The sequence below is a fragment of the Heloderma suspectum genome, chromosome 2, assembly GCF_057233095.1.
Source record: "Heloderma suspectum isolate Gila_16-S chromosome 2, 16-S_ref, whole genome shotgun sequence".
Lineage (NCBI taxonomy): Eukaryota > Metazoa > Chordata > Lepidosauria > Squamata > Helodermatidae > Heloderma > Heloderma suspectum.
In genome coordinates this window covers 170,619,835-170,647,540 of record NC_139459.1, presented here as the reverse complement: position 1 = coordinate 170,647,540, position 27,706 = coordinate 170,619,835, and the positions used below count along the sequence as shown (strand labels likewise).

The window sequence follows — 27,706 nt, the reverse complement described above, 5'->3', positions numbered from 1 at the left end:
CGTGGCTTAGTTGCAGTACACTGGGCGTGGCCATCAGATAATCCTTCCAAACAGAAGACAGGAGGGGCGCGGTTTGAGGAGGCGACGGCGTGTTCCGTGAACTCTCCAGCCTATCAGATAAGAAGACGAGCTTTCTGTGAAAAAGCTGGCCAATTAGAATTGTAGTGCGTGAAATCGGGTACCTGAAGAGGCCAATCACATATTCGCCCCTCGCTTTATCAGCCATAATGGACAGGGCCGTATCTCGTTTAGGCGCGCGAGGAATTTCAAACGTCCGGGGAGGGGGAAGGAGCGGTGCTTATAAAGGGGAGGGGGGAGGAATGAGGAGGATGAATCATACGTTGGCGGTGGTTCCTGGCGCGGTCGGTCCCTGGAGCTTAGTGCTTGATGCCAGCGGCGCGAAGAGAGGTCTGCCCATGTGAACTTTACGGGTGAAAAGAAGTGCGACCTGGACCCCGCCCGAGTGGAGTACTGCCTCGCTTCTGGTGGAAAACCTAAGAATTGACCCCAGCTAAATTTCCGAGAAGTTCTTTCCCGCTCTATGGGCTGCGACTATTGGAGTAGGCTGACCACGCCCCTTTCCTGAAAGGCGAGGTGAGGCTGAGGCTTTGGGGCCGGCGGGCGGGTGTGGAGAAGATTATAGAGTGGGGCCCATTGGGGCTGTCTAGTCTGAGCTCCGCTTGCAAGAGCAAAAAATCCCTTGCACGCTTTCAGAAGTGACAGTAACAATGTTTTTTGTGAATAAAATTGATCATAGTTTGTGAATAAAATATCAAATTTTGTGAATAAAATTTATGCTGTTGTTTGGGGCTCTTCCTAATGGGCCAGCGCAGGCGCTTGCATTCTTTACTTGGATTTCCTATTCTAAAGCGTCACTTTAACCACCCTTCTCTCTTGCAGTCAATGAGACGAAAAGGATGACTTTTCCCCTGCTTTAAGATTCGTGTTTATTGGCTGAAGTGCAGAATCTGATCTGCTTTGGTGACTGTGGGAACAGAACTAAATGTGGGCTCTACTCTTGGTGACTTAATACGGAGTATGAGGATGCAGCCTGCTGTGTTATGTAGTCGATATGGATCCGAGGTATATGTTCAAGATCGCTTAATCTGGATTTAGGGTGAAATCCTATGCATGTTTAGACAGAGAAAAGGCCTACAACATGGCAGGCTGAGGAATGCTGGGAGTTGTAAGCCTTCTCTGTCTAAACATGCATAAGATTGCGCCCTTAGTCACTTTAACCACTGCCCCAGCCGATGGGAAGTAGGGATTAGTGACTGAAGTATGCCAGTAGGAGGTGGTTGTGTACTCCAGAATAATAATTAGGAGTATGTACTCAGGTGTCTCCAGGGTAGGATATTCTGAAATCTCCTTTGGCCATTCTTGCTGGCTATGGGAGCATTTCTTGATATCTGCAGTATCTCATTTGCCATAGTCTTATGCCCTGTAAGTTGTTGCCTTGTACTTGTTAACTTTGGATTTTAGCTCTTCCACTACTTCTGTGTCACTTCTCCTCTACTTTGTCATACATGAGTATGTTCAGCTTTGGCTTGGTAATTGTGTGTCAGGGCTGTACCAATTCAGACTGTGGGTGGGGGCTTTCTCATGGCAAAATGGCCCCCCCATCCAAAGTGTTCCCTCCTCATAGAAAACGCCACTGTTGATGCAAAGGCTAGGCTGAAACTCCTCTCCCATATGTGCTAGTTTTCTATGGAGAGGGAATTCTATGTATGGAGAAGCATTCTTCCATATCATGTCATGGGGGACCTTCACCATCAATCTGAATTGGTACAGCCCAGACACAAGTTTACCATCTTGGTGAGAACTAGGCCTCTGTCTGCTTCATGCTTCTTTGCACTTAGTCCTTGACAAGCCCATAGAGGTGGCACATCTTCCTGTTTACTCTTCCTCCAGTGGAGTGGTGGGAAGTGAAGTCAACTGGTGCTGGTCTGTCTATGTGTTGGCCCTCTTGCTATGAAAGCAGATGTCTTCTCTACCCTTTCTGAAGTGAGCAAAAGCCTCTTTCCCTGCCACTGGTACCTCCTGAACCGGATGGTAAGCCTATTAGTTTTTAAGATACCATAAGACTCTTTATTTGTTGTATCAGATGGAGATGGTATCTACTCCAGAAGTTCATATTTGTATTCTTTGGACTTGGTGGTCTTGCATCTCCCTTCTTGTCTGCTTCATTTCCTGTAATAGAACAATGGCATTTGGTTCCTTGGGTACTCCTGGAGCTGGGCTGGGATCTAAAAGTTCTGGTTTCTGGGGAGAATCCTTCCCCATCTACTTGCTTCCCCAACCCAGTTGAAGATCAATATATACCTCTGCCCGGTGTTGCTTGTCCAGGTTTTAGTGGCTTGATCCTGAGCTGAAGCTGATTACTTTTGGAGTAGCCTGGCTGGGCAGAAAGGGTTAAGCCAGTGAGGCTGCCATCCTATGCATGCTGAGACAGGAAAAAGGCCTACAACTCCCAGCATTCCTCAGCCAGCATAAATTATGGAACATTTTCCTGTCTAAACATGCATAGGATTGCAGTCTGAAGATTCTTCCTGGATGGTGAACAGAGAACTAGATCAGCTCTCCACCTTTTGTGGTGGCAGTGCTGCACTTCACTTTCTCAAAGGGTTCAGTTAATTGCTTACCCTTGGAAATATTCCATGTGTGCCTCATCACACTGAAGTGCACTTACTGGTGCATGCTGGACTGCTTGCGTGTAACTTTAGCATACCAATGACTGGTCTGGGGTGTGTGCTCCTGCTTTATTATCAAGGATATACGTGGAAGGTCCTGAGCATGAGAAATGTTTTTAAGTGTGTGTGTGGGGGGGATGAGATGTGTACACGGGTATGGGCTTTTGTCTGTAGCCTGTATCATGTATAAATAAGCCTCAGTTGTAAAATGTCCAGAAGAGACCTGCGGTTTGAAGTACTGTTGAGCTAAGCTTGTAAATAAAGTCTACAATGAGACTGGCCTGTCTGTAGTCTACATGTATTAGACATTTGTGGTTAACTGGCAGTGTGAAAAAAGAACCAACTCTTCAAGCTGGCAAATGCCAGGAAGCAATTCCTACTTTCTAGGCGAGTGGCTGTTTACAAGCCTGTACTGAATCATTTGATGAAGTTATTTTATAAGTTCCGTTGGGACTCTGTTAAGGAGTGGATTGCAGGGGTCTAAAAAATGGCAGAGCATGGAATTTTGAGGCAAAGCTTCCATTGTAGAACAGATAGCCTTACGGTTGGGCATTTGACTGATCAAGGAGATGTAATCAATTGACTTGTTAAATATAAGCATTGATGTTATGAGAACAGTAAAGGTACTTATGCAAATTACGAAAAGCAAATTGGAGAGTTCTTGTAAAATGACATTAATGACATTTAGCTATTAGCTGTTTCACAAGGTCCTGTATTAGTTGTTTATTTATTTATTTTATTTCATTTCTATACCGCCCAATAGCCGAAGCTAAGTTGTTCTTAGTGCTTTCAAATGGTTTTAAATTTTTGTATGTTAAGGGTTTTAATTTTTGTGAACCTCCAGAGAATTTTGGCTATTGGGCAGTATAGAAATGGAATGAATGAAATTACACTTAAAAAAAAAAAATGAATTTATTTCAATTCTGCTCTTCCCCCCCTCCAAGGAACTCAGGGTCACAGCACAGTATACATAGCTTCCCTGTCTTATCCCTGCAACAGCCCTATGAGGGAGGTTTGACTGAGCATGTGTGACTGACCCAACTTTACAGCGGCTTCATGGCTGTGTGAGGATTTGAACCTGGGTCTCCCTGCTCCTAGTCTGACACTCTATGCACCAGGCAGTGACCTTCACCCCAATGGCTGTCTGTATTCCTCTTTGAAGATGTCTGCGGTTCTAGCAGGCTGCCAGTGGAGAAGCTCTACTGTGCTGCTAGGTTTACCCCCGACTGCTGCAACTGTTAGAGAAAAAGCTGACTTTTTATGTCCTTGGCTAACAAACGACACCATAATTAGGTGCCGAGCCATGTTCAGGGTTTTGTTGCTGGGATAAAGCTCTGAACAAGTTGGGACCTGGTGGATCACCTTCCCTGATATAGACCCTTTCAAGCGTTAAGTTCATTGGAGGCGGCTTTGCTAGTTTACTGAAACTTGCAGATTGCTATCTGATGGCAACCTGGAAACAGGCCTTTTCTGTACTAGCACCTACTTTGTCAAATGCCCTTCCTCTTGGTAATACAGGAGGTGCCAACTGTATCATATTTTAGGTGCCTGTTAAAGACCTAGCTTTTCACCAAGGCCTTACCTGACAGATTGTGCTGCTCAGTTTGTTGATAGCGAGTTCCCTGATTTTAAATGAATTCAGGATATGTATCTTCTAAAAAAAATGTTTTAAACTGAGATGTTTTATATTCTCTTTTTAAATGTTTTAACTGTTGATGTTTTGTATTTTAAATTTTTATGCTGCAAACCACTTCGAAATGTCTCTCCCTTTAGATATAATCAAGTGGTCTGTAAATCAATTGATTTAATTAATAAATAATGAAATTAGGAAAAGGTAATCTGTCTACAGTGGCAATCTTGGAATTAATCATAGCCAACTGACAATATTTTGTCTGTTGGTTGACTACCATAACAACCTAAAATAACGACAGAAAGCTCACTGTTGCTTCTGGACTTCTCCAAGGCATCTCCCTGGCTGTGTCTGCTCCAGCAAGTCAGTGAAGAGTTTTGTGGCACCTGAAAGACTAACAAATGTGTTCTGGCATAAGCTTTCATAGACACTGTTCACTTCATCAGATGCATGAGGTGTTAACCTCAAGTTGGTTGATTCATGTACACATGCTTGTCTATAGCGGAGATTGTAAACCATGCCAAACATACAGAAAGTGATCATTACCTTAACAGCTGCAATTCACAAAACAGAGGGTGATGAGATTAACACATGGAGTGCTATTTTTTTAAAACTTTGTTCTTAAAACCACAGGAAATAGAGGTGAATCTCTTGATTGTACTTAATTTCTTGATATATGTCTTTATTCAAGAATGGTCATCTTAAGGTCATTGAAAGAGTTCCCTCGGAGGTTGAAAGTTCACCCAACTGCTTTTTTAATATTACTGTGCCATTTCTGCTTTCAGATTTATTTACATCATTTCTTTTGTATAGAGACTACCCTGTTTGTCCTATTGCCATAGGGCATTGCTGGCAAATGATGGCATATATCATCACATTGGAAGGTGAGCAAGTGTATGGACCCCTGATGTTGTGCTGTAATAAAGTTGCCAAAGCATATACGAGGGCAGAGTTGGCGTTGCATTTTGTGAACAGCAATTGTCACTTTTTGTTATGACAATTGCTGGTAATGTCACTTTTCATTTCAGTTCCCTCTGACCTCACTGTAAACAGTCCTGCTGCCCAAAAAGATGTGTGTGTAAATCTGCCAGCTTGAGGTTAACCCTTCATGCATCTGAAAGTGAACAGTGTCCACAAAAGTTTACGTCATAATAAATGTGTTAGTCTGCAAGGTGCTACAAGACTCCTTATTTTTGCTGCAACAGACTAATATCACTGCTCCTCTGCAAATTCCAGCAAATTGGTTCTTGCTGAAGCTAATAAACTATTGGTCTAAGAGAAGGTACTAGTTTTAACTAATCCATAAATCCCAAAAAGAACTTGGGGCCCCTTCATCACCTACTTCCATGTGTCCTGTTGCCGTCAAAACAATGTAGCAGCTTCTACTATGTACCAAAGGCAGGGGTGTGCATGGATGTGTTCTTAGTGACTGCTCCACAGCTTTGAGGTCCATCAAGGCCAGAGTCTCTTCCAGAAGTACTGGAAGACACTTGAATTTAGTCACATGTTTTGTGGCCTGGGTGAGCAGGGGAGCTCTTATTGAATATAATTTAAGAGCAGTCTGAAGTCGCCTCCCTTAGTGACACAATTATCCTTTCATCTGACTTGTTCTTAGCCTTCAGTTATGCCACACCATAGTCCTGGGAGAAAGGGCAGGCGACAAGTATGCTAGATAAATTAAAGACTATGATGTCTTTGTGTCCAAATGTACACCCATCTTTGGCATAATACAGCCTAGCTCCTACCATTGCATTATAAAATTATTGGACTAAGTGGTGTTTCCTGTTGAGATTGTGGATTAAAACTCTCAGTAAATAAATATTTCATGCCTTGTTCTCAGAGGCCACTACTGTTTTCCTAGAAGCCCCACAGAGCAATAACTGTTTGTCCCACTCTGAATCTCTAGCTACAAAAAGGTTCAACGTATGTCCGGATGGTGTTGATCAGAGCGGTGGGGACAAGCACTCTGTTTTGTCACTTGCATCTTCTAGAGCAGGGGTGGGCAACCAGTGATCTGCCATATGATGTTGGACTACAACTCCCATTGTCCCTGACCACTGGCCATGCTAGCTGGGGGCTGATGGGAGTTGGTGGTTAACATCTGGAGAGCTACAGAGGATGTTAACAATTATAGGCCAGTGGCCAACATCCCCTTCCTGGGCAAGGTGCTTGAGCGGGTGGTTGTAGGACAGCTCCAGGCACTCTTGAATGAAACGGATTATCTAGATCCATTTCAATCAGGCTTCAGGCCTGGTTTTGGAACGGAAACTGCCTTGGTCGCCCTGTGGGATGACCTCTGCCGGGAGAGGGACAGGGGGAGTGCGACCCTGTTGATTCTCCTGGACCTCTCAGCGGCTTTCGATACCATCGACCATGGTATCCTTCTGGATAGGTTGTCTGGGTTGGGAGTTGGAGGCACTGCACTACAGTGGTTCCGCTCCTACTTGGATGGCCGATTCCAGAAGGTGGTGCTGGGGGATTATTGCTCTGTGCCATGGCAATTGTGCCATGGGGTTCCACAGGGCTCTATTTTATCCCCCATGCTGTTTAACATCTACATGAAACCGCTGGGGGAGGTTATCCGGAGGTGTGGGCTGAGGTGCCATCAATATGCGGATGACACCCAGCTCTACCTCTCTTTCTCATCAAAACCAGGTGAGGCAGTGGCTGTTCTGAACCAGTGCCTGGGCACGGTAATGGACTGGATGAGGGCCAATAAACTGAAACTCAATCCAGACAAGACAGAGGTACTGTTAGTGGGTGGTTCGTCTGCCCGGCTAGGTGATATTCAACCTGTTCTGGAGGGGGTTGCACTCCCCCTAAAGGATCAGGTTCGTAGTTTGGGGGTGCTCTTGGATCCAGAACTGTCACTTGAGGCACAGGTGAACTCAGTGGCACGGAGCACTTTTTATCAGCTTCGGCTGGTATACCAACTACGCCCTTATCTGGACAGAGATAGCCTAGCTACAGTTATCCATGCTCTGATAACTTCTCGTCTGGATTACTGCAATGCGTTATACGTGGGGCTGCCTTCGAAAACGGTCCGGAAACTTCAGCTGGTCCAAAATAGGGCAGCAAGATTGTTAACAGGGACTGGCCTGCGAGCTCATATTACGCCAGTACTTTTCCAGCTGCACTGGCTGCCAGTCCATTTCCGGGCCCGATTCAAAGTGCTGGTGTTAACATTCAAAGCCTTTAACGGCTTGGGACCAGGTTACCTGAAGGATCGCCTCCTCCCATATGTGCCTGCCCGGACCTTAAGATCATCCTCAGCGGCCCTTCTCCGTGAGCCCCTGCCAAAGGAAGTGAGGCGGGTGGCTACTAGGAGGAGGGCTTTTTCTGTTGTGGCACCCCGGCTCTGGAATGAGCTCCCTAGTGAGGTTCGCCTGGCGCCTACATTGTACTCCTTTCGGCACCAGGTGAAGACCTTTTTATTTTCCCAGGCATTTTAGCATTTTAGCTTTCTAAATTTTTATCTTTGCTGTTTTAAATCTGTATTTTAAACTCCTGCACTGCTGCTAGGTTTTATTGTGCTTGTATTGTTATATTGTGGTTTTAATGTTCTATATATTTTAAATTGTTTTATTGTGTGTTGTTTGGTTTTAATTTTTGTGAACCGCCCAGAGAGCTTCGGCTATTGGGCGGTATAGAAATGAAATAAATAAATAAAATAATACACTTTCCCCACTCCTGTTCTAGAGCTGTTTGTGTTCCTTGGCTCATGTCTCCTGCCATTTCGTTGGCCTGACATGTACACACACATACACACACACTTTCTCTCTAGTTGGTCATCTCAAGGCAGGCCTTGCACATTTTATTGTCTAAGCCAGGGTAGACAACGTGGTGCCCACTAGATGTTTTGTACTATAAATCCCAGTTGCCATGCTGGCTGGGGCTGTTAGGAGTTGTAGTCCAAAACATCTGGAGGTCAGTGGATTGCCTTCCCCTGATATGAGCCCACAAACAAACCGTTGCCTCCCCAGACAGCTTGGTGAGCATGGTTGCTCCTCCATCTCGAGTGGTGGTTTGAGGATGCCCCAAGGGTCTGAAGTGCCAGTAGAATATGTGGGTTTGGAGTGAGTCGGGGAGGATAAATCAGGCTGTGTAGGGATCCCGCTCGTGGGATTTAAGAGGCGTACCTGGCAGCTCTGGCCATTGGCGAGATCTCTCCTTGTGTCAGAGGGCTTTCTTCCTTGCTGTCACCCATATTGCCCAGTCTGTTGGATCTTTATCTGTCGTTGACCAGGGGCGGTATGCCAGCAGCCCGTATGGCCCAGGATCCAATGAAGCTGCAAGCGGAGGTAGAGCGGCTGGTAGCTGAGCTGCAGGAGGCAACGCGAGAGAAGGTCCAGGCAGCGCAGTATGGGCTGGCTGTCCTGGAGGAGAATGGTGAGCTCAAGCAGCGCTGTGGAGAACTGGAAGGCCAGCTAGAGGTGCTGCGCGTGGAACTGGTCCACATGAAGGAGGTGAGTGAGGGATTCCCCTTCCCTGCCTTGGACAAAGATTCCCTCAAGACATGCCCATCTTGGGCATTGACTGTGCCGTTAGCCATAATCCCTTGTGTCTTATATCATGCCCAGGCTTTGGCGGAGTCTCACAGCAGTCACAAACGGGCAGCAGCTGATGGGGAGAGCCGAGAGGAGTGCCTGCTCAGAGAAACGGCTTCCAAAGAGGCCTGCCTGACTCAAACCATAGAGGAGCTCCAGGGTGATATGAAGCACCTGAGATCCCAGCTGGACAACACAGGGGTGGAGAATGAGCGCCTGGGCGTGGCTCTGCGGGACTTGAGGAAGGTAATGTGGCCCAGTTACAAAGCTTGGGAGTTTGAGCTGTTTCATAGGGCTGCCCGTTCAGATTGATCTAGCACAGAAGTCTATAACCTGTGCTAAAGTGTATGAAATCCTTTGCCAACCTGTGGTAACTGCAGGTATTCTTCATATGAAGCAGACAGCTATATTTGGTATGATTCTGATTCTGCTAGCCAGGAAGAGGTGGATGGGGGGTGGGGTCATGTGATGTAGAGTACTGAAGCCCCAGGATCTGGTTACTGAAAGCCCTGCTCAGTCCCCTTTTGCCTTGAAATTTCACCAGCTACTGCCTGTGTGTATTCAAGCTTATTTCTGCAGCCATCAAGGCTGAACACTCAGCTTTTTATTCTCAAAGTTTAATGAAGGCCAGATACACCAGATACTGAACTCCATCTTTGTGGGCCAAGGGTTTACAAATACATTAGTGCAGTGTCCCACCCCTTCTAGCAAGTGTGATGAACCCTGGCCCCCCTCTTAAGCTTGGAACTGGGGAGTGTGTGAGTGGGAGGTGGGAGAGGTCTGTCCCTTAAAGATTTAGGTGTAAGTGAGGATTTGGGATATTGCTCTCTGCATCTTAGTCCTTCCTTCCAGTGCCTACTCTGTGCCTCTTTTCCAGAGCAGGGATGGCTGCCTTGCATTTTCAAAGTCCAATCTAGTCTTCTGATGGTGACACAGGATCCAGACGTGTGTGTGTGTGCGCGTGCGCGCTGCCTGCATAGGGGGGCCCCTTCATGAGTAACCAGGCTTCATAATAAAGTTGTCACTATCTTCAGAAGAGCTTCACAGCTGTGGAGCATGCATGTTCAGGAACAGGTTGAGGCACTGCATCCTCAGTCCCAAAGCTGTAACAAAGCACAGGCTTTTCACCACACTTGGATTACTCTTAGTTAAAACGCTATGGGCAAGATAATGGGGGCTGAATCTGTCACTGTGCTGGAAACGTATGGCAAGTGCTTCCTTGTCCAACCCATCCTTGCGGTAATACCATGTGACTGGTGGCCTGTGGATCCCATTTCTTTTCCAGGAATGCCAGACCCTGGACTCTGAGAAGGCCCGGCTGCGTGAGGAGATGAAACAGGCCAGGATGCGAGAGCTGCGCCAGTTGCAGGACTGTGCCGAGCTTGAGGAGGAGAACATCTCCCTGCAGAAGCAGGTCTCCGTGCTCAGGAGCAGCCAGGTATCGGACTCGGTATACTGTGGCTCATCTCGCACTGACCCCTTGTGTGTGTGTATGCGTCTTCCGTACACCCATTTGAAAGTTTGGTGTCACTCTGGTCCTGATGTGAAACTTGTTGCTGTATCCCCAGAATGCAAGGAGTCATGCCGCTTCAAATTGTCTACATCAGTCTTCCCCAACCTGGGGTCCTCTGCTCCATTCCTTACCATTGACCATGCTGTCTGGGGCTGATGGGAGTTGAAGTCCAACACATCTGGAGGGCACCAGGTTGGGGAAGGCTATTTGCCAGGGTCTGCATTTGTGTGCCTTAATTTCATCTGTGGCCTTGTCTCTGTGGGTTTGGAGAGGAAATACTCCAACAGAAATGTCTGTGTACAGGAACTGTTCTGCTATTTTCATGTGAGTTGGTGGCCTGCAAGGAATCACTGCTGTGAATGTGGCGGGACAAGTGGAGCTAGACAATTGGGGGAACTTCCTCCTTGTGCAGTGGCATGAGACTGCTGAGCTCTGGGCCCTTAAATTAACCACTTCCTGCTCGCCCAGGCCTGACCCTCAGCAGGCTGGTACAATAGCTCTCGCAGCACTGACTGCTGAGGTCTGGGGCTAGGTGAGCCGGAACCTGCTGACCTGGCCCCATACCTGAGTGGCACTGGGCAGGGAGAGAAGGGGGACCTTTACTCCCTCTTTCCTGTGCTACATAGTATAATTATGCAGGGGGTGGGGAAAGAGAAGGTGTGATGCATGCCTCACAGCACAAACCCCACCTCACTTGTATTTCCACCCTCCATGTGAGGGTACTTTAAGCTGCTAGAGTGGGCGTGAGCAACTGTGGGAGGTCTGAGGGCCATTTTCACCCCCTCCCCCCACAGGCTCCCAATTTTAAAAACGAAAGTGATGTCTGTAGCATCTATGGAGGGCAGGACATAGCAGATGGACACCATCTTTTTTTTTTTTCCCACACAAAAATCCCTCACCCTGACTTCGGGGGCAGTGGGGACCACATGTGGCCTGTGGGAAGTGCTTTTCCTCAGATCTTAACAAATCTCCTCCCGGACTCTTCTTAGCTTCAAAGGGATCAGAGCCCTTGAAAGTTCATAGCAATCTTGGACTGGCTGTGCGTGGATATAGGGTCCTCGTAGCGTGTATTCCACAATCCTAATCCCCTCCCCAGATGCAATCAGCATAAGAACTGGGGGGCTTGAGCAGACCAATTCTCTCTGCCCTGTTACCTCTGTTTCTCTTTTCTCCCTTCCCTTCAGCTAATGCTTAAGTGCCCTTGTATTCTGTGACTCCTGGAGAACAATAAGCATCCTCTGTTCTTGTCAACCTCTGCTGACCTTGTGTTTGTTCCTTTGATAATTTAAACTGATCTTTCTGCATACCTGGGGAGCTCTCCAAGTACTCAGAAATCCCTCCCTCCTCTGCCAATGGTCCCATTTCACTGCTAAGCACAAGACTGCCACATCTGCTATTACAAAATAGGATATGTTTATGGCTTCGCCTGAACATGTTGTAGAAGAACTCTGTGCCAGGCAAAGCTAACAAGCCCAAATAAAACAGCTATCCTATTTAAGTTTTACTAGGCCTTAAGTGCAGCTGCACTTCCCCCACACCCCCAAATCCAAATAAGGCCTTGACTATTAAAAGACCACTGAACTAAAATATCTTATCTTGTTGCTAAGAGTGGGTCTGGCAGCAGCTCTCCTGAGGGAGCGAAGTTCCACATAGGTGATGCTACCACAGATGTCTGTCGGACATCTTTTAAATCAGGGGACATGGCACAAGGCCTTGATAGTAGATCTTCAAGAATGGCAGGGATTCTTTCTTTCTTTCTTTCTTTCTTTCTTTCTTTCTTTCTTTCTTTAATTTATATACTGCCTTCTTGCCCCAAGTCGGCTTACATAATCCTCCTCCTCTTCATTTTATCCTCACAACAATTCTGTGAGGTAGGATAGGCTGACAGCCCGTGACTGGCCCAAAGTCACCCAGTGAGCTTCATGGCCGAGTGGGGACTAGAACCCGGATCTCCCAAGTTGCAGTCCAGCACTAACTGCTACGCCGCTACTATACCCTCTGTTATTGGCACAGAGGGAAAGCAGAGGCGGGGGGCTGGTACCATGTTCAAAGACAGTGAACAGGAAGTGGCTCAAGACATGTTTGAAGCTGCGAGAGATGCTGGGCTTCCAGCTATAGATGAACTGCGGGGAGGCTGATACCTGCCTGCAATGAGCCCCTGTCTCATCCCAAGGTGGAGTTCGAGAGTGTCAAGCGTGCCCTGAGCTGCCATGAGGAAGAGCTGGAGCTGGCTGGGACCCAGCTGCTGGAACTGGGCCGTCTCCGGGACCTGGCAGAGCACCAGCTCCAGGAAGCGCTGGAGGCTGTGCAGGCAGAGCGCGAGCAGAAGCAGGAGCTGCGGCGGGAGCTGGCTGTCTATGCCGGAGGGCGCCATGAATCGCTCAGCAACTTGCAGGCCAACCTGGAGGGACTTAACCACAGCCATGCCGAGTGCGAGGAGCAAGACAGTGGCTTTGCCAACGGCAGCAGCGTGGGTGGCATGGTGTCCACGCCCCACAGCGTCCGGCCTGCGCCTGGTCTTGTTGCGGACCTCTTCAGTGAGCTTAGCTTGGCGGAGATTCACAAACTGCAGCAGCAGCTGCTACAGGTGAGGAGGCTGGGCCTTGTGTATGGGTGGAGAGTCCCAATCAAGCGGGGAGAGGTTGAGTTTCAAAGCAATGTGACTAGCAACGCTAGCTGCATTCTTGTTAGATATCGGAGAAAACTGTGCTATGTTTTAGGCTAATGCCAAGTGATGGGCTCTTTTTCTCATTGGCTAGGCCAAGTTTTGCACTTAGCAGTTAGAGAGCTAGTCCCTGGCCAGGTACTGCACATACAGCTTCTAAAAGGGTCCCTGCCCCAGAGGGGCTCAGATCATTTTAAGACCAGCAGCCTCCTGTGATGTATTCATTACCTGCCTTGACTGCTTCAGGTGAGGGAACTGAATCTTTGAATGCTCCATTGTAGAGGACCAAAACTAGCATACTAGGGAGAAGGCTGTAGCTAAGGTTTCTGTCTGATATGCTTGGTTTGAACATGCAGGGACTTTTCTTTTTACACAAGGAAGCATTCAGACCAGACTGAGTGCACGCGCCTTGCGCTAGCTTAATAGCCAGCTGCTGTGTTTTCATTGCCAGTGCCACGGCTCCTCAATACAGATTTCTCTGGTACACATGGAGAATTTAAGGGCGTGGTGCAGTTGGTCTCTCCCTTTTAGGCTAGGCTTGAGGCAGAAGTGGTGCTCCTTCTGCCAAGCCCAATGCAGTGAGGCAAGACCCCTGCTCTTCCTCCCAGGGCTGTACACAGGTAACTTGGGCAGGGGGCCAATTCCTTCATTTCTCTCCCCTGCCGCCCCAGCACCTGGCATGAAATACCTCATATTCACTAGGGGTTGAATCCAGATTTAAGTGTGAGTCACTGTGCTGGTGGAAGTGGACTTCCCTACCCCCTCCTTCCTGTGCTCCCGCCCCACCCCCTGAAAATGCTACACCAGGGAGTTAGGGGACCCTGCTGAATGGGAAGAGCTGTGTTGTGAATGGGAGATCTCCCAAAATCAGGCAGTGGGGCCTTCCATGAGTGGAGCCCATGGAAGGTCCCTTCCTCTTGTGGAAGGCAGATCCTGGATCCAACCCAAAGTCTATAAAAATATATGCACACATATATCCTGTGAGAGGACTTGGAGAGGGTGAGTAGATCTCTTGTGCCCCGCAGAACAATCCCCTCCTCGTTCTTTGGGGATGTGGGGTGAGAAATCTTTGTGCTGACTATCTGTCAGGGACAATTGCTACCACCGCCCAGGTTTGTGGACTCTTGATCTCACTGTCTGTAGTCCTGAAGGTTCAGTCCAGCATCCGATAACGTCCCCTAGAACCGCTGACCATGCGTTTCTACCTCAGAGGTGGAGGGTGCCAATATTAACATGTAAATAAGATACCTTTGGAATGGGAGTCGAGTAGCAAGTCCTGTGATGTCTAAAAGTGAGTACTAGCTTATAAAAGCTTAAAGAGTCATGGTACTCTTTTGTGGGGGTGGGACTGGAGGTGGGGAGAGCCAAGAAAAGGCTAGGTGGGGAGGAATCTTCTAAACAGAGATTTAAAAAGGGGAGTTATGGCTTGGTAGTGTTGGTCCACACACTGAACCCGAGGACCTATTCAGGCTGCGAGTTGCTGGGATGCCAGAGGTCTTTCTCCTTCCTCTCTCTCTCTCTCTCTCTCTCTCTCTGGCAGTGCTCTGGCCTGTGGCGTGGGCTATCACTGTCATGTGTCTCAGCCGGCTTCAGGCCTAACGGCAGGAAGCCGCTAAAGTTATTCCGAGCAGCCACACATCCTGCTCAGCTGGCGTCACCCTTTGGCCTGACCCTGCTGCACTCGCCCCACCCCCACCAGGCTGCTTGTCTGTAGGGTAGATTAGCTTTGCCTTCTGCTGAGCCGGTTCTCTTGGAGGAGCTGGTTCGGGGGCTGTGCTGCCCTTGCGAGCTGCTGGAGGAAACATACCAAGCCTCATCCCTGCAGAATGTGTTTCTCTCTTCTCTTTACTCCGCCCCACTCCCCAGCCCACCAGCAGCAGCAGCACTTTTTCCAGTTTAATGGTATATGGGCTTGCTGTAGCGCTGCCAAGGCGCATGCTATAATAGCTGTTTTTAGGTCACCTCCGGCTAGCCACAGTCTGGCCAAAGCAAATCCTTGGCGGGAAATCAAAGCCCTGGAGCTCGGCTCTTTTTTATATGTGTTTACAGTCGGCTCTTTAAAGCCCAGGTGGAAACTTGGGACCTGGTGGTGGCAGGCACTGCAAAGAAGCCTGGTGAGCCTGTCCTTCCCATCTTGTCCTCTCCAAAGGGGGCAGAGCTTAAGAATAGAACCAAGCAGTCATGATCTCTGTGGTGGGGCCTACAAAGCGAGGGGGATAATTGCCAGCTCAGAGCTCTTGCCTCTTAAGATGGTCATTGCAAGCCACTCCAGCCCTTAGTCCCACTTCCTACTTTCAGTGCCAGACCTTTGCTCTGGAATGTACATCGTGATATTATAGACAAAAGTGTCTTTGAGCATATGGGGACACCTGTCCTGCTGGCCTCCTGAAATCCGGGATTGTGGGGGTGGCTTGCTTTCTTGATGTAGAAAAGTGAGCACTGAAGTCCCCCCTTTCCGATTTTGTGTCTGTGCTCCCAGGCGGAAAATGAGAAGGCCTCGCTAGCCTCAGACCTGCAGGACCTCAAGAAGCAGCTGACCAGCACCAGGGAGACTCTGACCCAGCAGCAGCTGTGCAACAGCCACCAGGTTGATCAGCTTCAGGCCCTGGAAGCCAGCCGCAGTGTTCTGTCACGCGATGATGGGGAGCGCTGCCGTGCGGAGCTGGAAAAGGCGCAGCTGGCAGTCCGGCAGGAGAGGGAGGCAGCTGCCCAACTAGAAACAGAGTTGCGGGTGGCCAGAAGGATGACCCGAGAGTGTCAGTCACGGCTGGCGCAGGCTCAGGAGGAGCTTCTGGGCTTTTCTGAGGAAATGGCGGCTCTGTACCATCACGTTTGTGCCTGCCACAACGTCACCCCTCAGCGGGTGGTGCTGGACTATTACCGGGAGGGTCGCGGAGCCCGGAGTATGTGTAGGAGGCGGTCCTCCAGAAAGCTTCTGCTTACGGAAATGGAGACGAGCAGCAGTGGGGACCAATCACCAGCCAGCAGCCCCGGCTCCCCCTGTGGCTTGGAGCCCCTCAATGTGGGCAACCTGACAGCTGTCTTGCGCGAACAGCTGGGGCACCTGCAGGTGGCGCTCTCCGTGGCGCATCGGCAGAGCCCCATGGGGCATGGAGCCGAACTGGAACGCGACAAGGAAGTCCTGGTGGAGGAGGTGCTGAAGCTGAAGTCCCTGCTGAGCACCAAGCGTGAGCAGATTGCCACGCTCCGCACGGTGCTCAAGGCCAACAAGCAGGTGGGTGTGGGAAGGCCTGGCTGCCATGCAGACCAGTGCTGGACTGCTAGCGGGATGGGAAGCTGAGCACTGGGCTTCTTTCAGGCCGGGGGTGCGGAACCTCTTTCAGCCGAATTCTGTTTCAGAGAAGGTCTGGGGAGGTTGGGGGGAGGTATCCCAGTGGTGGCCGGAGCCAAAGACAAAAGGGACTGGGGCCAGAATGCCACCATATTGTAGCTTAAAGCTCTTACTGCCAGTAAACACGTCTCAGGGGAGACATTTCAACTTTTGAGAATGGGGGAAGAACTGCACAAAAATGGGAAGCCAGCAAACAATTGTTGGTTGGGGGGCGGGGGGGCCATCTGGATTTGGTTCCTGGGCCTGAGGCTTTGCAGCACTGCTTTTGGAAGAAAGGGGATGAACCCGCAGCCATCTTTGGGAGCGCCCTCTGCTGGTGCAGTGAATACTGCTTGGCTGTTGTGTGCGCTGCCAGTAATACATACTCTCCTCCTCTTGGTGCTTCTTCACCGCCGCCCCCAGACAATGTGGATGGAGGAGGCAGAATGAAATTCTGCTAGAGCCCTGATTCCCACATCTGCATTAAGTGAGATGTTGTCATTATGGAAGATCTTGTACTTCTGGTTTGGTTTCAGTTTAGTGCTAAATGAATGGGTGGGGAAAAGTTACAAAAACAGGTACACATACTTGGCGCTTTCAAAAACAATAATAATCTGGGCCTAGGTGATGGAAATTCTGCACCAAGTGAAGCAGAATTCTGTAACCTGTGTGAACTATACAATTCTACAATCTTTATTTTTTAAGTTTCTTCTGCCTATCATGGAGACAGGCAAGGAGTTACTCAGGGCACTGAAGCCCTGCCCCTAAACACTAGAGGTTTCATTCTTCACCACCCACTTCTGAGGTTTCAGGGGACATTGCCCTCGCGCTTTAAAGTATGTTTACTTAGTTAGCTTCTGTGCTGCCTTCCAATATCAATACTCTCAGGGCAGCTTGCAACAATAAGGGCTAGACACCTGCTGTAAAGCTGAACGTCTTGGGAAACTGAGTTCATAGAATCATAGAGTAGTAGGGTTGGAAGGGGCCTATAAGACCATTGAGTCCAACCCCCTACTCAATGCAGGAATCCAAGTCAGAGCATCCCTGACAGGTGCCTGTCCAGCCTCGTCCTGAATGCTTCCAGTGTGGGAGAGCCCACCACCTCCCTAGGTAATTGATTCCATTGCCGTATTGCTGTAACAGGAAGTTTTTCCTGATGTTCAGCCAGAATCTTGCTTCATGTAACTTGAGCCCATGATTCCGTGTCCTGCATTCTGGGATGGTCAAGAAGAGATGCTGGCCTTCCTCTCTGTGACAACCTTTCAAGTACTTGGAGGATGCTATCATATCTCCCCTCAGTCTTCTCTTCTCAAGGATAATCATGCCCAGTTCTTGCAGTCTCTCTTCATAGGGCTTTGTTTCCAGTCCCCTGATCATCTTTGTTGCCCTCTTCTTGTTGTATACCCCTTATGATAGTCTAGCTTTCCCCATCCTGGTACCCTGCAGATATTTTGGACTTCAACTCCCATCAGCCCTAGCCAGCATGACCAGTGGCCAGGAATTCTGGGAGTTGTAGTCCAAAACATCTGGAGGGCACTAGGTTGGCGATGGCTGCCATAGTCTCTGTTTCCAGAGAATAGTGGTGTGTTCACATAGCCCTGGACATGATGTGACATGGGAGAACACAGGTCCTTATCAACCTTTTATTCTTATGATTTATTAACTGCTTTTTGATTCAGCCCCCCAAATGGCATACTGTGAAACAATTTTTTAAAAACCAAAGAACCACCACAGCCGGGCAAAACAAGCCACCAAAACATCCAGATCATCCTAGCTGACTGGGGAAGTCCAGATCATTCCAAATTGAAGGCCCACTTAAGTAACTTGATCCTGGCTAATCTCTGGAAAACGGAAAAGAAAGGGGTTAAGGAGGCCTCCCTGGGGAGCAAGTTCTGGACAGGGTGCAGCAACCGAGAAAGCCCCCTCTCCCACAACCACATCTCAGATGGTGGGAGATGCAGAGCAGGGCTGCCTCCGTTAGTTACACAGGTGGTAGGCCCTGCCCTACAAACACCGACCCCACAGTGGTCTGCTCTGGGTCCTGTCAGTCCATCCACAGAGCCTATGGAAATGCCCTTGCGCATTGGCTTCTGGCAGTCCTGCCAATAAAGTTTGAGGAGGTAATTGTGCCCCCACCCTCTGCTGCAGTCCAGTGGCACTGCTAGTTTCCCATACCCACGTTGCTGTGCCCCTCCTTCCCTTGGGCCACCTCTGTCCATACTTCCACTAGCTCTGTGCTTCTCACAGTACTGCGCTACTACCAGTTACTATTTAGCTTCCCCACGGCCTCCATGGCACAGGTCCAGTGTTGGGCTTTACGCAGGGCTCTCGCCTTCCTTCCAGCCTTAGGGTGGAAGGCAGAAAGAACTCGATCCCAACAGAGCCATGTTCTGGGCTTTCTCCATCCTAGCCTTGTGTAGAGTAAAGCTGGAAACTACTCAGTGCCCAGATTTTAGGATGCAGTCCTTTCCGTAAAATGCCATAGGCTGCATTCTGGCGCCTGGTTGCTGGACCATCTCCTCCTGCCTAACCATAAGGCCGATAGCTGAAGCAAGACTGGGGGCTTCCCTGAGTGCAAGTCTAGAGGTGCACAGACTCCTCTGATCTTGGAATGAAGGAAGCTTCCATGTTGCTCTGGCCCTCCTTGGTGAGCTAGAAGTGACATTGCCTTTTTAGGGTATCCCGTTGTTAGCAGGCTGGAATCCCATGTGCAAGGCCGCTTCCAAGATAGTTCTGAGAGGGGTATTTTCAGCTGCCTTTTGAATATTGTATCCGGAGTGGCCTGGAGTGTCTGGGGAAGGGGTGTGTGTGTGTGTGTGTGTGTGTGTACGCGCGTGAACGCTTGTGAGTGCTCTTTTTACTATACTCTGTACAAATGGTGGAGGGGGAGAGCATATCTATGCATCACCTGAACCTCAGCAACCTTCCCTTGCAGACGGCAGAGGCGGCCCTCTCAAACCTCAAAGGCCAGTATGAAGGGGAGAAGGTGCTGGTGTCGGAGACAATGGCCAAGCTGCGTCACGAGCTCAAAGCCTTGAAGGAGGATGCTGCTACCTTCTGTTCCCTGCGTGCCATGTTTGCCAGCAGGTTAGGAGCAGGGCCTACTTGGCTCCCTGGGACCTGTGTTTGCAGTCGAGAAGATGGTGTGGGGATGGAAGCAGGAGGGAAGCTGCCTCAGAAGGCAAGGAGTGAAGTTGGGGGGAGGTGGGGAATTGACCTGGAGCCAGGTCTACCGTTGCTCTTGTTAGATGTTGGTTTAGTGCTGTCAGACTTGTACACAGGGCAAGTCATTGGATTTTGTCGTTTTAAAATGTTTTAACTGTTCTAACCTGGTGTCTTATTCTTTTATCTTGCTGTTCACTGCTCCAAGATCTTTTGATGTGGAGTGGCATATAAATATTTCAAATAAAAATAAATAAGTCATATCCCAAGACATCAAAAGCTAAAATTTACTGCCTGTATATTATGCAAGCTAAACAAACTGGCTCAGGGTGCTTACTCTGCATAACGTGTTACATTGTTCAGTCATTCAGTCGTGTCCGACTCTTCGTGACCCCATGGACCATAGCACACCAGGCCTTCCTGTCTTCCGCTCTCTCCCAGAGTGTGCTCAGGTTCATATTCATTGCATCGGTGATGCTATCTAGCCATCTCATCCTCTGCCATCCCCTTCTCCTTTTGCCTTCAATCTTTCCCAGCATCAGGGTCTTTTCCAGAGAGTTTTCTCTTCACATTAGGTGGCCAAAATATTTGAGCTTCAGCTTCAGTATCTGTCCTTACAATGAGCAGTCAGGGTTGATTTCCTTTAGGATGGACTGATTTGACCTCCTTGCAGTCCAGGGGACTCGTAAGAGTCTTCTCCAGCACCACAGTTCAAAAGCATCAATTCTTTGGCGCTCAGCCTTCCTTATAGTCCAGCTCTCACAGCCATACGTTACTACTGGGAAAACCATAGCTTTGATTATACGGACCTTTGTCGGCAAGGTGATGTCTCTGCTTCTCACTATGCTGTCTAGGTTGGCCATAGCTTTCCTCCCAAGGAGCAAGCGTCTTTTAATTTCATGGCTACAGTCACCGTCTGCGGTGATCTTGGAGCCCAAGAAAATAAAATCTGTCACTGCTTCCATTTCTTCCCCTTCTATATGCCAGGAAGTGATGGGGCCAGGTGCCATGATCTTAGTTTTTTTAATGTTGAGTTTCAAACCAGCTTTTGCACTCTCCACTTTCACCCTCAACAAGAGGCTCTTTAGATCCTCTTCGCTTTCTGCCATTAGGGTGGTATCGTCTGCGTATCTGAGGTTTTTGATAATTCTCCAGGCAATCTTAATTCCGACCTCTGATTCATCCAACCCGGCATTTCTCATGATGTACTCTGCATATAAGTTAAATAAGCAGGGTGACAATATGCAGCCTTGTCGTACTCCTTTCCCAATTTTGAACCAATCGGTTGTTCCATGTCCGGTTCTTACTGTTGCTTCTTGACCCTCGTACAGGTTTCTCAGGAGACGGGTAAGGTGGTCTGGTACTCCCATCTCTTTAAGAATTTGCCACAGTTTGTTGTGATCCACACAATCAAAGGCTTTAGCGTAGTCAGTGAAGCAGAAATAAACGTTTTTCTGGAATTCTCTTGCTTTCTCCATGATCCAGCGAATGTTGGCGATTTGATCTCTAGTTCCTCTGCCTCTTCGAAACCCAGCTTGTACTTCCGGTAGTTCTCGGTTCACATACTGCTGAAGCCTAGCTTGTAGGATTTTGAGCATAACCTTGCTGGCATGTGAAATGAGCGCAATTGTACGGTAGTTTGAACACTCTTTGGCATTGCCCTTCTTTGGAGTTGGAATGTAAACTGACCTTTTCCAGTCTTGTGGCCACTGTTGAGTGTTCCAGATTTGTTGGCATATTGACTGCAGCACTTTAACAGCATCATCTTTTAGGATTTTAAATAGCTCAGCTAGAATACTGTCATCTCCGCTAGCTTTGTTGTTAGTAATGCTTCCTAAGGCCCACTTGACTTCATTCTCTAGGATGTCCGGCTCAAGTTCAGTGACCTCACTATCATGGCTATCAGGGACATTCAGATCTTTCCTGTACAGTTCTTCTGTGTATTCTTTCCACCTCTTCTTAATCTCATCTGCTTCTGTTAGGTCCTTGCCTTCTTTGTCCTTTATCACAGCCATCTTTGCACAAAACGTTCCCTTGAGATCTCCGATTTTCTTGAAGAGATCTCTAGTCTTTCCCATTCTGTTCTTTTCTTTGATTTCTTTGCATTGTTCATTTAAGAAGGCCTTCTTGTCTCTCCTTGCTATTCTTTGGAACTCTGCATTCAGTTGGATATATCTTCCCCTTTCTCCCTTGCTTTTCGTTTCCCTTCTTTCCTCAGCTACTTGTAAAGCCTCATCAGACAGCCACTTTGCTTTCTTGCATTTCTTTTTCTTTGGGATGGATTTAGTTGCTGCCTCCTAAACAATGTTACGGACCTCCGTCCATACTTCCTCAGGCACTCTGTCTATCAGGTCTAATCCCTTAAATCTATTTCTCACCTCCACTGTATATTCATAAGGGATATGATTTCGGTCATACCTGAATGGTTTAGTGGTTTTCCCTACATTCTTCAATTGAAGCCAAAATTTTGCAAGAAACAGCTCATGTTCTGAGCCACAGTCAGCTCCAAGTCTTGTTTTTGCTGACTGTATAGAGCTTCTCCATCTTTGGCTGCAAAGTACATAGTCAATCTGATTTCAATATTGACCATCTGGTGATGTCCATGTGTAGAGTCGCCTCTTGTGCTGTTGGAAAAGAGTGTTTGCTATGTTCAGCATGTTCTCTTGGCAAAACTCTATTAGCCTTTGTCCTGCTTCATTTTGTACACCAAGGCCATGCTTGCCTGTTATCCCGGTGATTTCTTGACTTCCTACTTTAGCATTCCAATCCCCTATGATGAAGAGGACGTCTTTTTTTGGTGTTAGTTCTAGAAGGTGTTGTAGGTCTTCATAGAACCCATCAACCTCAGCTTCTTTGGCCTCAGTGGTTGAGGCATAGACTTGAATTACTGTGATGTTGAATGGTTTGCCTTGGATTCGTACTGAGATCATTCTATCGTTTTTGAGATTGTACCCCAGTACTGCTTTCCCCACCCTTTTGTTGACAATGAGTGCTACTCCATTTCTTCTAAGGGATTCTTGCCCACAGTAGTAGATATAATGGTCACCTGAATTAAATTCGCCTGTGCTTGTCCATTTTAGTTCGCTGATTCCCAAGATGTCGATGTTCAATCTTGCCATCTCATGTTTGACCACCTTCAGCTTACCTTGAGTCATTGATCTTACATTCCAGGTTCCTAAACAATATTGTTCTTACAGCATCGGACTTTCTTTTCATCACCAGACACATCCACAGCTGAGTGTCCTTTCGGCTTTGGCCCAGCCGCTTCACTCTTTCTGGCGCTACTTGGAAATGCCCTCTGCTCTTCCCCAGTAGTATATTGGACACCTTCCGACCTGAGGGGCTCATCTTCCGGCGTCATCTCTTTTAGCCTTGTGATACGTTCCATGGGGTTTTCTTGGCCAGAATACTGGAGTGGGTTGCCATTTCCTTCCAAAGTGGACCAAAGTGGTCCAAAGTGTGGACCACACTTTGTCAGAACTCTCCGCCATGACCTGTCCGTCTTGGGTGGCCCTGCACGGCATAGCTTGTGGCCCTGCACGGCATAGCTTATGGCCTCACTGAGTTACGCAAGCCCCTTTGCCACAACAAGGCAGTGATCCATGAAGAGGTAACGTGTTATGAGGCTTGGCCAAACTCTTCCTAATACTAAAGCCATTTTCTGGTAAATCTTCCGTCTAGCTTCTGGGATTTCACCAGACATTGCCCAGTAGGACTTCCTGTTTTATTTTTGTGTGGCGCTTGAAGGGAGCTGTAGTGTATGAGAATGTAGTGTACGAGACTTGCCAAGAGACCTGTGGGATCATCCCCTTTTGGTCACATTCCTTGCACCCACCGCCTCCATCTCTGTCTCTAGGTGTGATCAGTATGTGAGCCAGCTGGATGAGATGCAGCGGCAGCTGGCAGCTGCTGAGGATGAGAAGAAGACTCTGAGCTCCCTGTTGCGCATGGCTATCCAGCAGAAGCTGGCACTCACGCAGCGGCTGGAGTCCCTTGAGAGCCCGGTGGAGAGCTCCCGGGGCAGGAGGAGGGTGCTCAGACCAGCTAAGGGCAGTGCGGTGAGCATAGCAGGGATGTTACGGCATCCTGGTGTGGGAGGGAAGTGAAGAAAGAGCCACCAGAATTGTAGGCCTGGTGCAGATCTAAAATTGTCCACTTGTCTCAGTTTTCATTTATTTATTGCATTTTTATACCACCCATTAACCGAAGCTCTCTGGGCAGTTCACAAGACAAAACCTAAAACCGTAAAATACAATACGATCATAAAACATAATGTAAAACCATAAGTTTTAAAAAGAGTAAAAACCAAAGTAGTAACCACTCCTATGGACATTTCACCCTCCTCCTTTTGGCTTTGGAGCTAACTATGGCCAATTTTAGCATTTATGTTTAAGCCTGCACCAATGTTAATGCCAAACCACATTTTGCAAACTTACTCCTAATGGCGAGAATGCCTATACCCAAACTTTCCATTCTGCCCTTAAATATGTAAGTGAGTAGAGACAAGTCATGAGTCATGGAGGAGCAGTCACAAAGCATGACTGGAGACGCTAAAGGAGGAACAAATAACTAGGCAAGGCACAACTCCATTGCCTAAATACTGAGGCATTTCCTAAACACTGTACACGTGTTTCCATGAATCTCTCTAAAGGCTAAAAATATGCTGCCTTCTAGAAAGAAGACATTGTCTAAATTTTACATAAAACTCGGGCAGTCCAATAGCTGTAACCATCAGTGTACCCTGCATGGTGGCGCTGCTAGGACTAAACCACTTGATGAAGGTCTGAGACCCTGCACCTTGGAGAGCCCACAAATGCGGTTGCTATGCCCTTTTAAAAACAAAAAAACTTTTCAGATGAGTTTGGGCATGCTGCAAAGTGAAACTGCTGTCATGCCTGGGGTCTTCATTTCTCCAGAGGCCACTGGGGTGGGGGGGGAATCAAGATGCCAGGCACAATGGCAGCTTCACTCTGCAGCACACCCACACTCTTCTGAAAGGGAAGATGCTGCTGTCTAGTGGTGGGGGGCGGGAGCCCTGTGGAGGAACAAAGAGAGCGTGCGCCAGATGAATGGAAGAGCAGACAGTGCTGGAGCAGGGGAAACAAGTGGGGTGCCCAGGAGTGTGTCAGGGGGTGGTAATTGCCTGGAAGGCATCTTGCTTAGGCCTCCTCAACCCTGTCAGTGCCACTGCTGATGCATAACCAAGTATTTGCCCAGTTGCAACCACTGTGTCACTTTTCCGATTATCGTTTGTTTCTGGAGAAATTGGAATCCATGACGTCTAAGGGAGCCAAGCTTTGGATGCAGTTACAGGGTGAGAGGCTCTGGAACTCAACAAGCTAAAAAGATTCTCGTTTAGGGCCAATAGAGGCCTGCGGCCTTCCATACAGTGACATGACTGAAACTAATGTGGTGAAGACTGGGGTGTGGACGTGCCATGTCTGTGAACTCACTAGACAGTCTTAAGCAAGCCTCGGCTCCCCTCTGCATTGGCCAGTGTTTTCCCTCCCTGTTGCCAATGTGTATGGTTCACTTTAAACAAAGTGTTGTATAAATGCTAAATAGCGGAGCAAGTGAATCCACACTCGGGCCAGCACAGGAGCTGTAGGACAAGCAGTGATACTTTATATTGTCTGTCTTCTCTCTTCTTTGCCCCCTGCCCCCACGTCTCCTTTCAGAGATGAGTCGGCCAGTATCCAGTGCAGGATTTCCAGGCAATTCTGATGTGGCTGTTCAACGTCCTCTGTGGCCGCCGAACTCCCGTTCCTTTTTTGCATAACAGGAAAGACTTGGCACCTGCAAGCTGCAGCCAGTCGATGAGAACGCTGTACTAGGGGGAGGCCTCCAGCCAGAGGTTGCTTCCTGCCCCTCTGTGCCATAAGATGTCTTCAAACTGCACTGTCTCCCTAGATCTGCCTCGGGTGCTGTGTTCCCTAAGCGCCTCTAACACTGTGCCTTTCTGTTTGCTCTAATGTTAGTATCACTGATGCTGGCCTTAACTATCAGGGTTGCCTGCTTTGTGACAGTTGGCTGAAGAGAGGTGGGTGATCCCCTCCGCTGAATTTCCTTGACCTGCTGTACTCACTGGGCCCACCTCTTCTTTGCCTGCCTCCCCCACTGACACACACACACACACCCCTGGGATTTTGCACATAGTTAATGTCCAATTGCTGACTGCACAGGTTGAAGGAAGATGGAAAACTAACTCCATGCGGTCTTGAGATGTCATGTGGGATGGGTGCATCCTGACACTAGCAGTGTAACAGTACAAAGCAATTTTGTTTGTAGTCTGGGCCAGATGAGTCCCTGGTTGTTTGCCTCAAATAAATAATTGGTTTTCCTGGGTCTCTGGCCTTTTTTCTGAACTACAATCCCAGTGCACAGCCTTCCCCAACTTGGTGCCCTCCAGAGGTATTGGACTCCATTTCCCAGGATCCCCCAGCCAGCTGTGGGAGCCTGCCACTGCATGCACCAAATAACCATATAAAAATATCATAACACAGTTAATAAGAAAACACTATTCAGTTTTATAATATACCACTTAAAATGCTATTGCAACAGACTTCACCATTTACTTGCAGTGACAAGAATGTTTTAAGTCCATAACTTGAAATACATGTTTGTCCACTTGTCTTCTAAAATCCTTCTACAGGACATGTTTGCATGTTCCCTTAGCTTCTCTAACCATTCCATTCTCTATACTTGTTCTGTTTAGCAAATCAATTGCATTCTAGCTGTGGTGGTTGCAAAATATATTCCCCCCCCCCTTTTTTTTTTACTGACATGATAAAGGATAACAAACATTACTCCATTGGGAGGAACTCCCATTTCATTCACTATATTTCTACACTGCCCTACGTTTCTTTAACCAAGGTGTTTTGTTGCTGTTATTATAGCCTTGCTAGAAATGGATAAAATTCCCTTTTTGTGTATGATGCACACAACGCCTTCACACACAGTGCCTTCACAATCAAGTAAGACCGCTAAGAAATATCCTGGCAGGTGTTGGACCTCTCCTGTTTCTAGATGCCTTTCTCTGTGCTGGGAAAAGGATGTGTATCCTTGTCCTTACCGAGGCTAGTGGCCTGTCTGGCCTGTCTGCCAAAGGCTCTCTGAAAGCACCTTCTGTGCTTCAAGCAGCCTGTGCCAGGCACTGGTGGGGAGGGAGGAGAAGGATGTTTGGCCTTCTGTTTAAAAACAACACACCATTAAAGGGGCTGCACAGTCTGAAGACTTGCTGCTAGAGGGAGCCATGTCTTGGGACCCACTGTATGGACGGCTGATGCCCCCTTCTGGCAAAAACATTAAAACTGCTACAGCATTAACACACAGCCGGCTAAAGATGGGTGGAGGCTTGGCTGTAGCCCTCCTTTGCTTGTATGCTTGGTGGCAAACCTCAGTTTTGTTGCTGTGCAACGTGTGAAATGGCTCTTGGTCTGCTGGGCTGGGCTGTAGCTGTGGGAGTTCTGCAAAAGAAAGGAAGAGGAGAGAGAACTAAGATATTCTTAAGTAACATGCAGTATCCTGCCTTTGCATTTTGGACTAAGAAGCCTAGTGCATGCAGCAGTGTGTGCTTTCTCCCAGTGGAGTGGGGGGTCCCTGCAGCGGAGGGCTCCCTCACTCCTAAATATGCAATAATGGGAGAGAAGCCTCACTACTACAATGCAGAGCTAGTTTCCTTCCTGATCTATATGCTATAATTGCTGTAAAGAAGACAGCTCTTGGTTACCTCCCAGGTCTGCATAATATTTTTGTTCAGTCGTATCCGACTCTTCGTGACCCCATGGACCATAGCACGCCAGGCCTTCCTGTCCTCCGCTCTCTCCCGGAGTGTGCTCAAGTTCATATTCCTTGCATCGGTGATGCTATCTAGCCATCTCATCCTCTGCCATCCCCTTCTCCTTTTGCCTTCAGTCTTTCCCAGCATCAGGGTCTTTTCCAGAGAGTTTTCTCTTCGCATTACGTGACCAAAATTTTTGAGCTTCAGCTTCAGTATCTGTCCTTCCAATGAGCACTCAGGGTTGATTTCCTTTAGGATGGACTGATCTGACCTCCTTGCAGTCCAGGGGACTCGTAAGAGTCTTCTCCAGCACCACAGTTCGAAAGCATCAATTCTTCGGCACTCAGCCTTCCTTATAGTCCAGCTCTCACAGCCATACGTTACTACT

At 48.2% G+C, this 27,706-nt stretch overlaps 1 protein-coding gene across 9 annotated transcripts; it reads left to right on the top strand.

Annotated features, from left to right (window-relative positions):
* Positions 1–163: 163 nt before the first annotated feature.
* On the top strand, positions 164–26,824 carry LOC146353217 (protein bicaudal D homolog 2-like). Of its 9 annotated transcripts, none has more exons than XM_084835965.1 (10): positions 332–594; positions 5,134–5,204; positions 8,567–8,786; positions 8,901–9,113; positions 10,153–10,305; positions 12,554–12,967; positions 15,525–16,280; positions 19,312–19,463; positions 23,395–23,596; positions 25,217–26,824. In XM_084835965.1, the coding sequence occupies exons 3-10, from the start codon at positions 8,574–8,576 to the stop codon at positions 25,220–25,222; spliced, it is 2,109 nt and encodes a 702-aa protein (XP_084692091.1). In that variant the 5' UTR covers positions 332–594; positions 5,134–5,204; positions 8,567–8,573; the 3' UTR covers positions 25,223–26,824. The 9 variants fall into 9 exon arrangements, with proteins under 9 accessions (XP_084692090.1, XP_084692091.1, XP_084692089.1 ...); XM_084835958.1 differs by lacking the exon at positions 332–594 and adding an exon at positions 952–1,083; XM_084835964.1 differs by lacking the exon at positions 5,134–5,204 and having other exon boundaries at positions 164–594.
* The last annotated feature ends 882 nt before the right edge of the window (positions 26,825–27,706 follow it).

Excerpts from the sequence above, each read along its gene's own strand:
- LOC146353217 (XM_084835957.1), top strand. The coding sequence starts at position 1,039 with ATGAGGATGCAGCCTGCTGTGTTATGTAGTCGATATGGATCCGAG. Across the intron at positions 1,084-5,133 it reads GTAGTCGATATGGATCCGAG|AGACTACCCTGTTTGTCCTA; the intron begins GTATATGTTCAA and ends TCTTTTGTATAG. Across the intron at positions 12,968-15,524 it reads TGCAGCAGCAGCTGCTACAG|GCGGAAAATGAGAAGGCCTC; the intron begins GTGAGGAGGCTG and ends CTGTGCTCCCAG.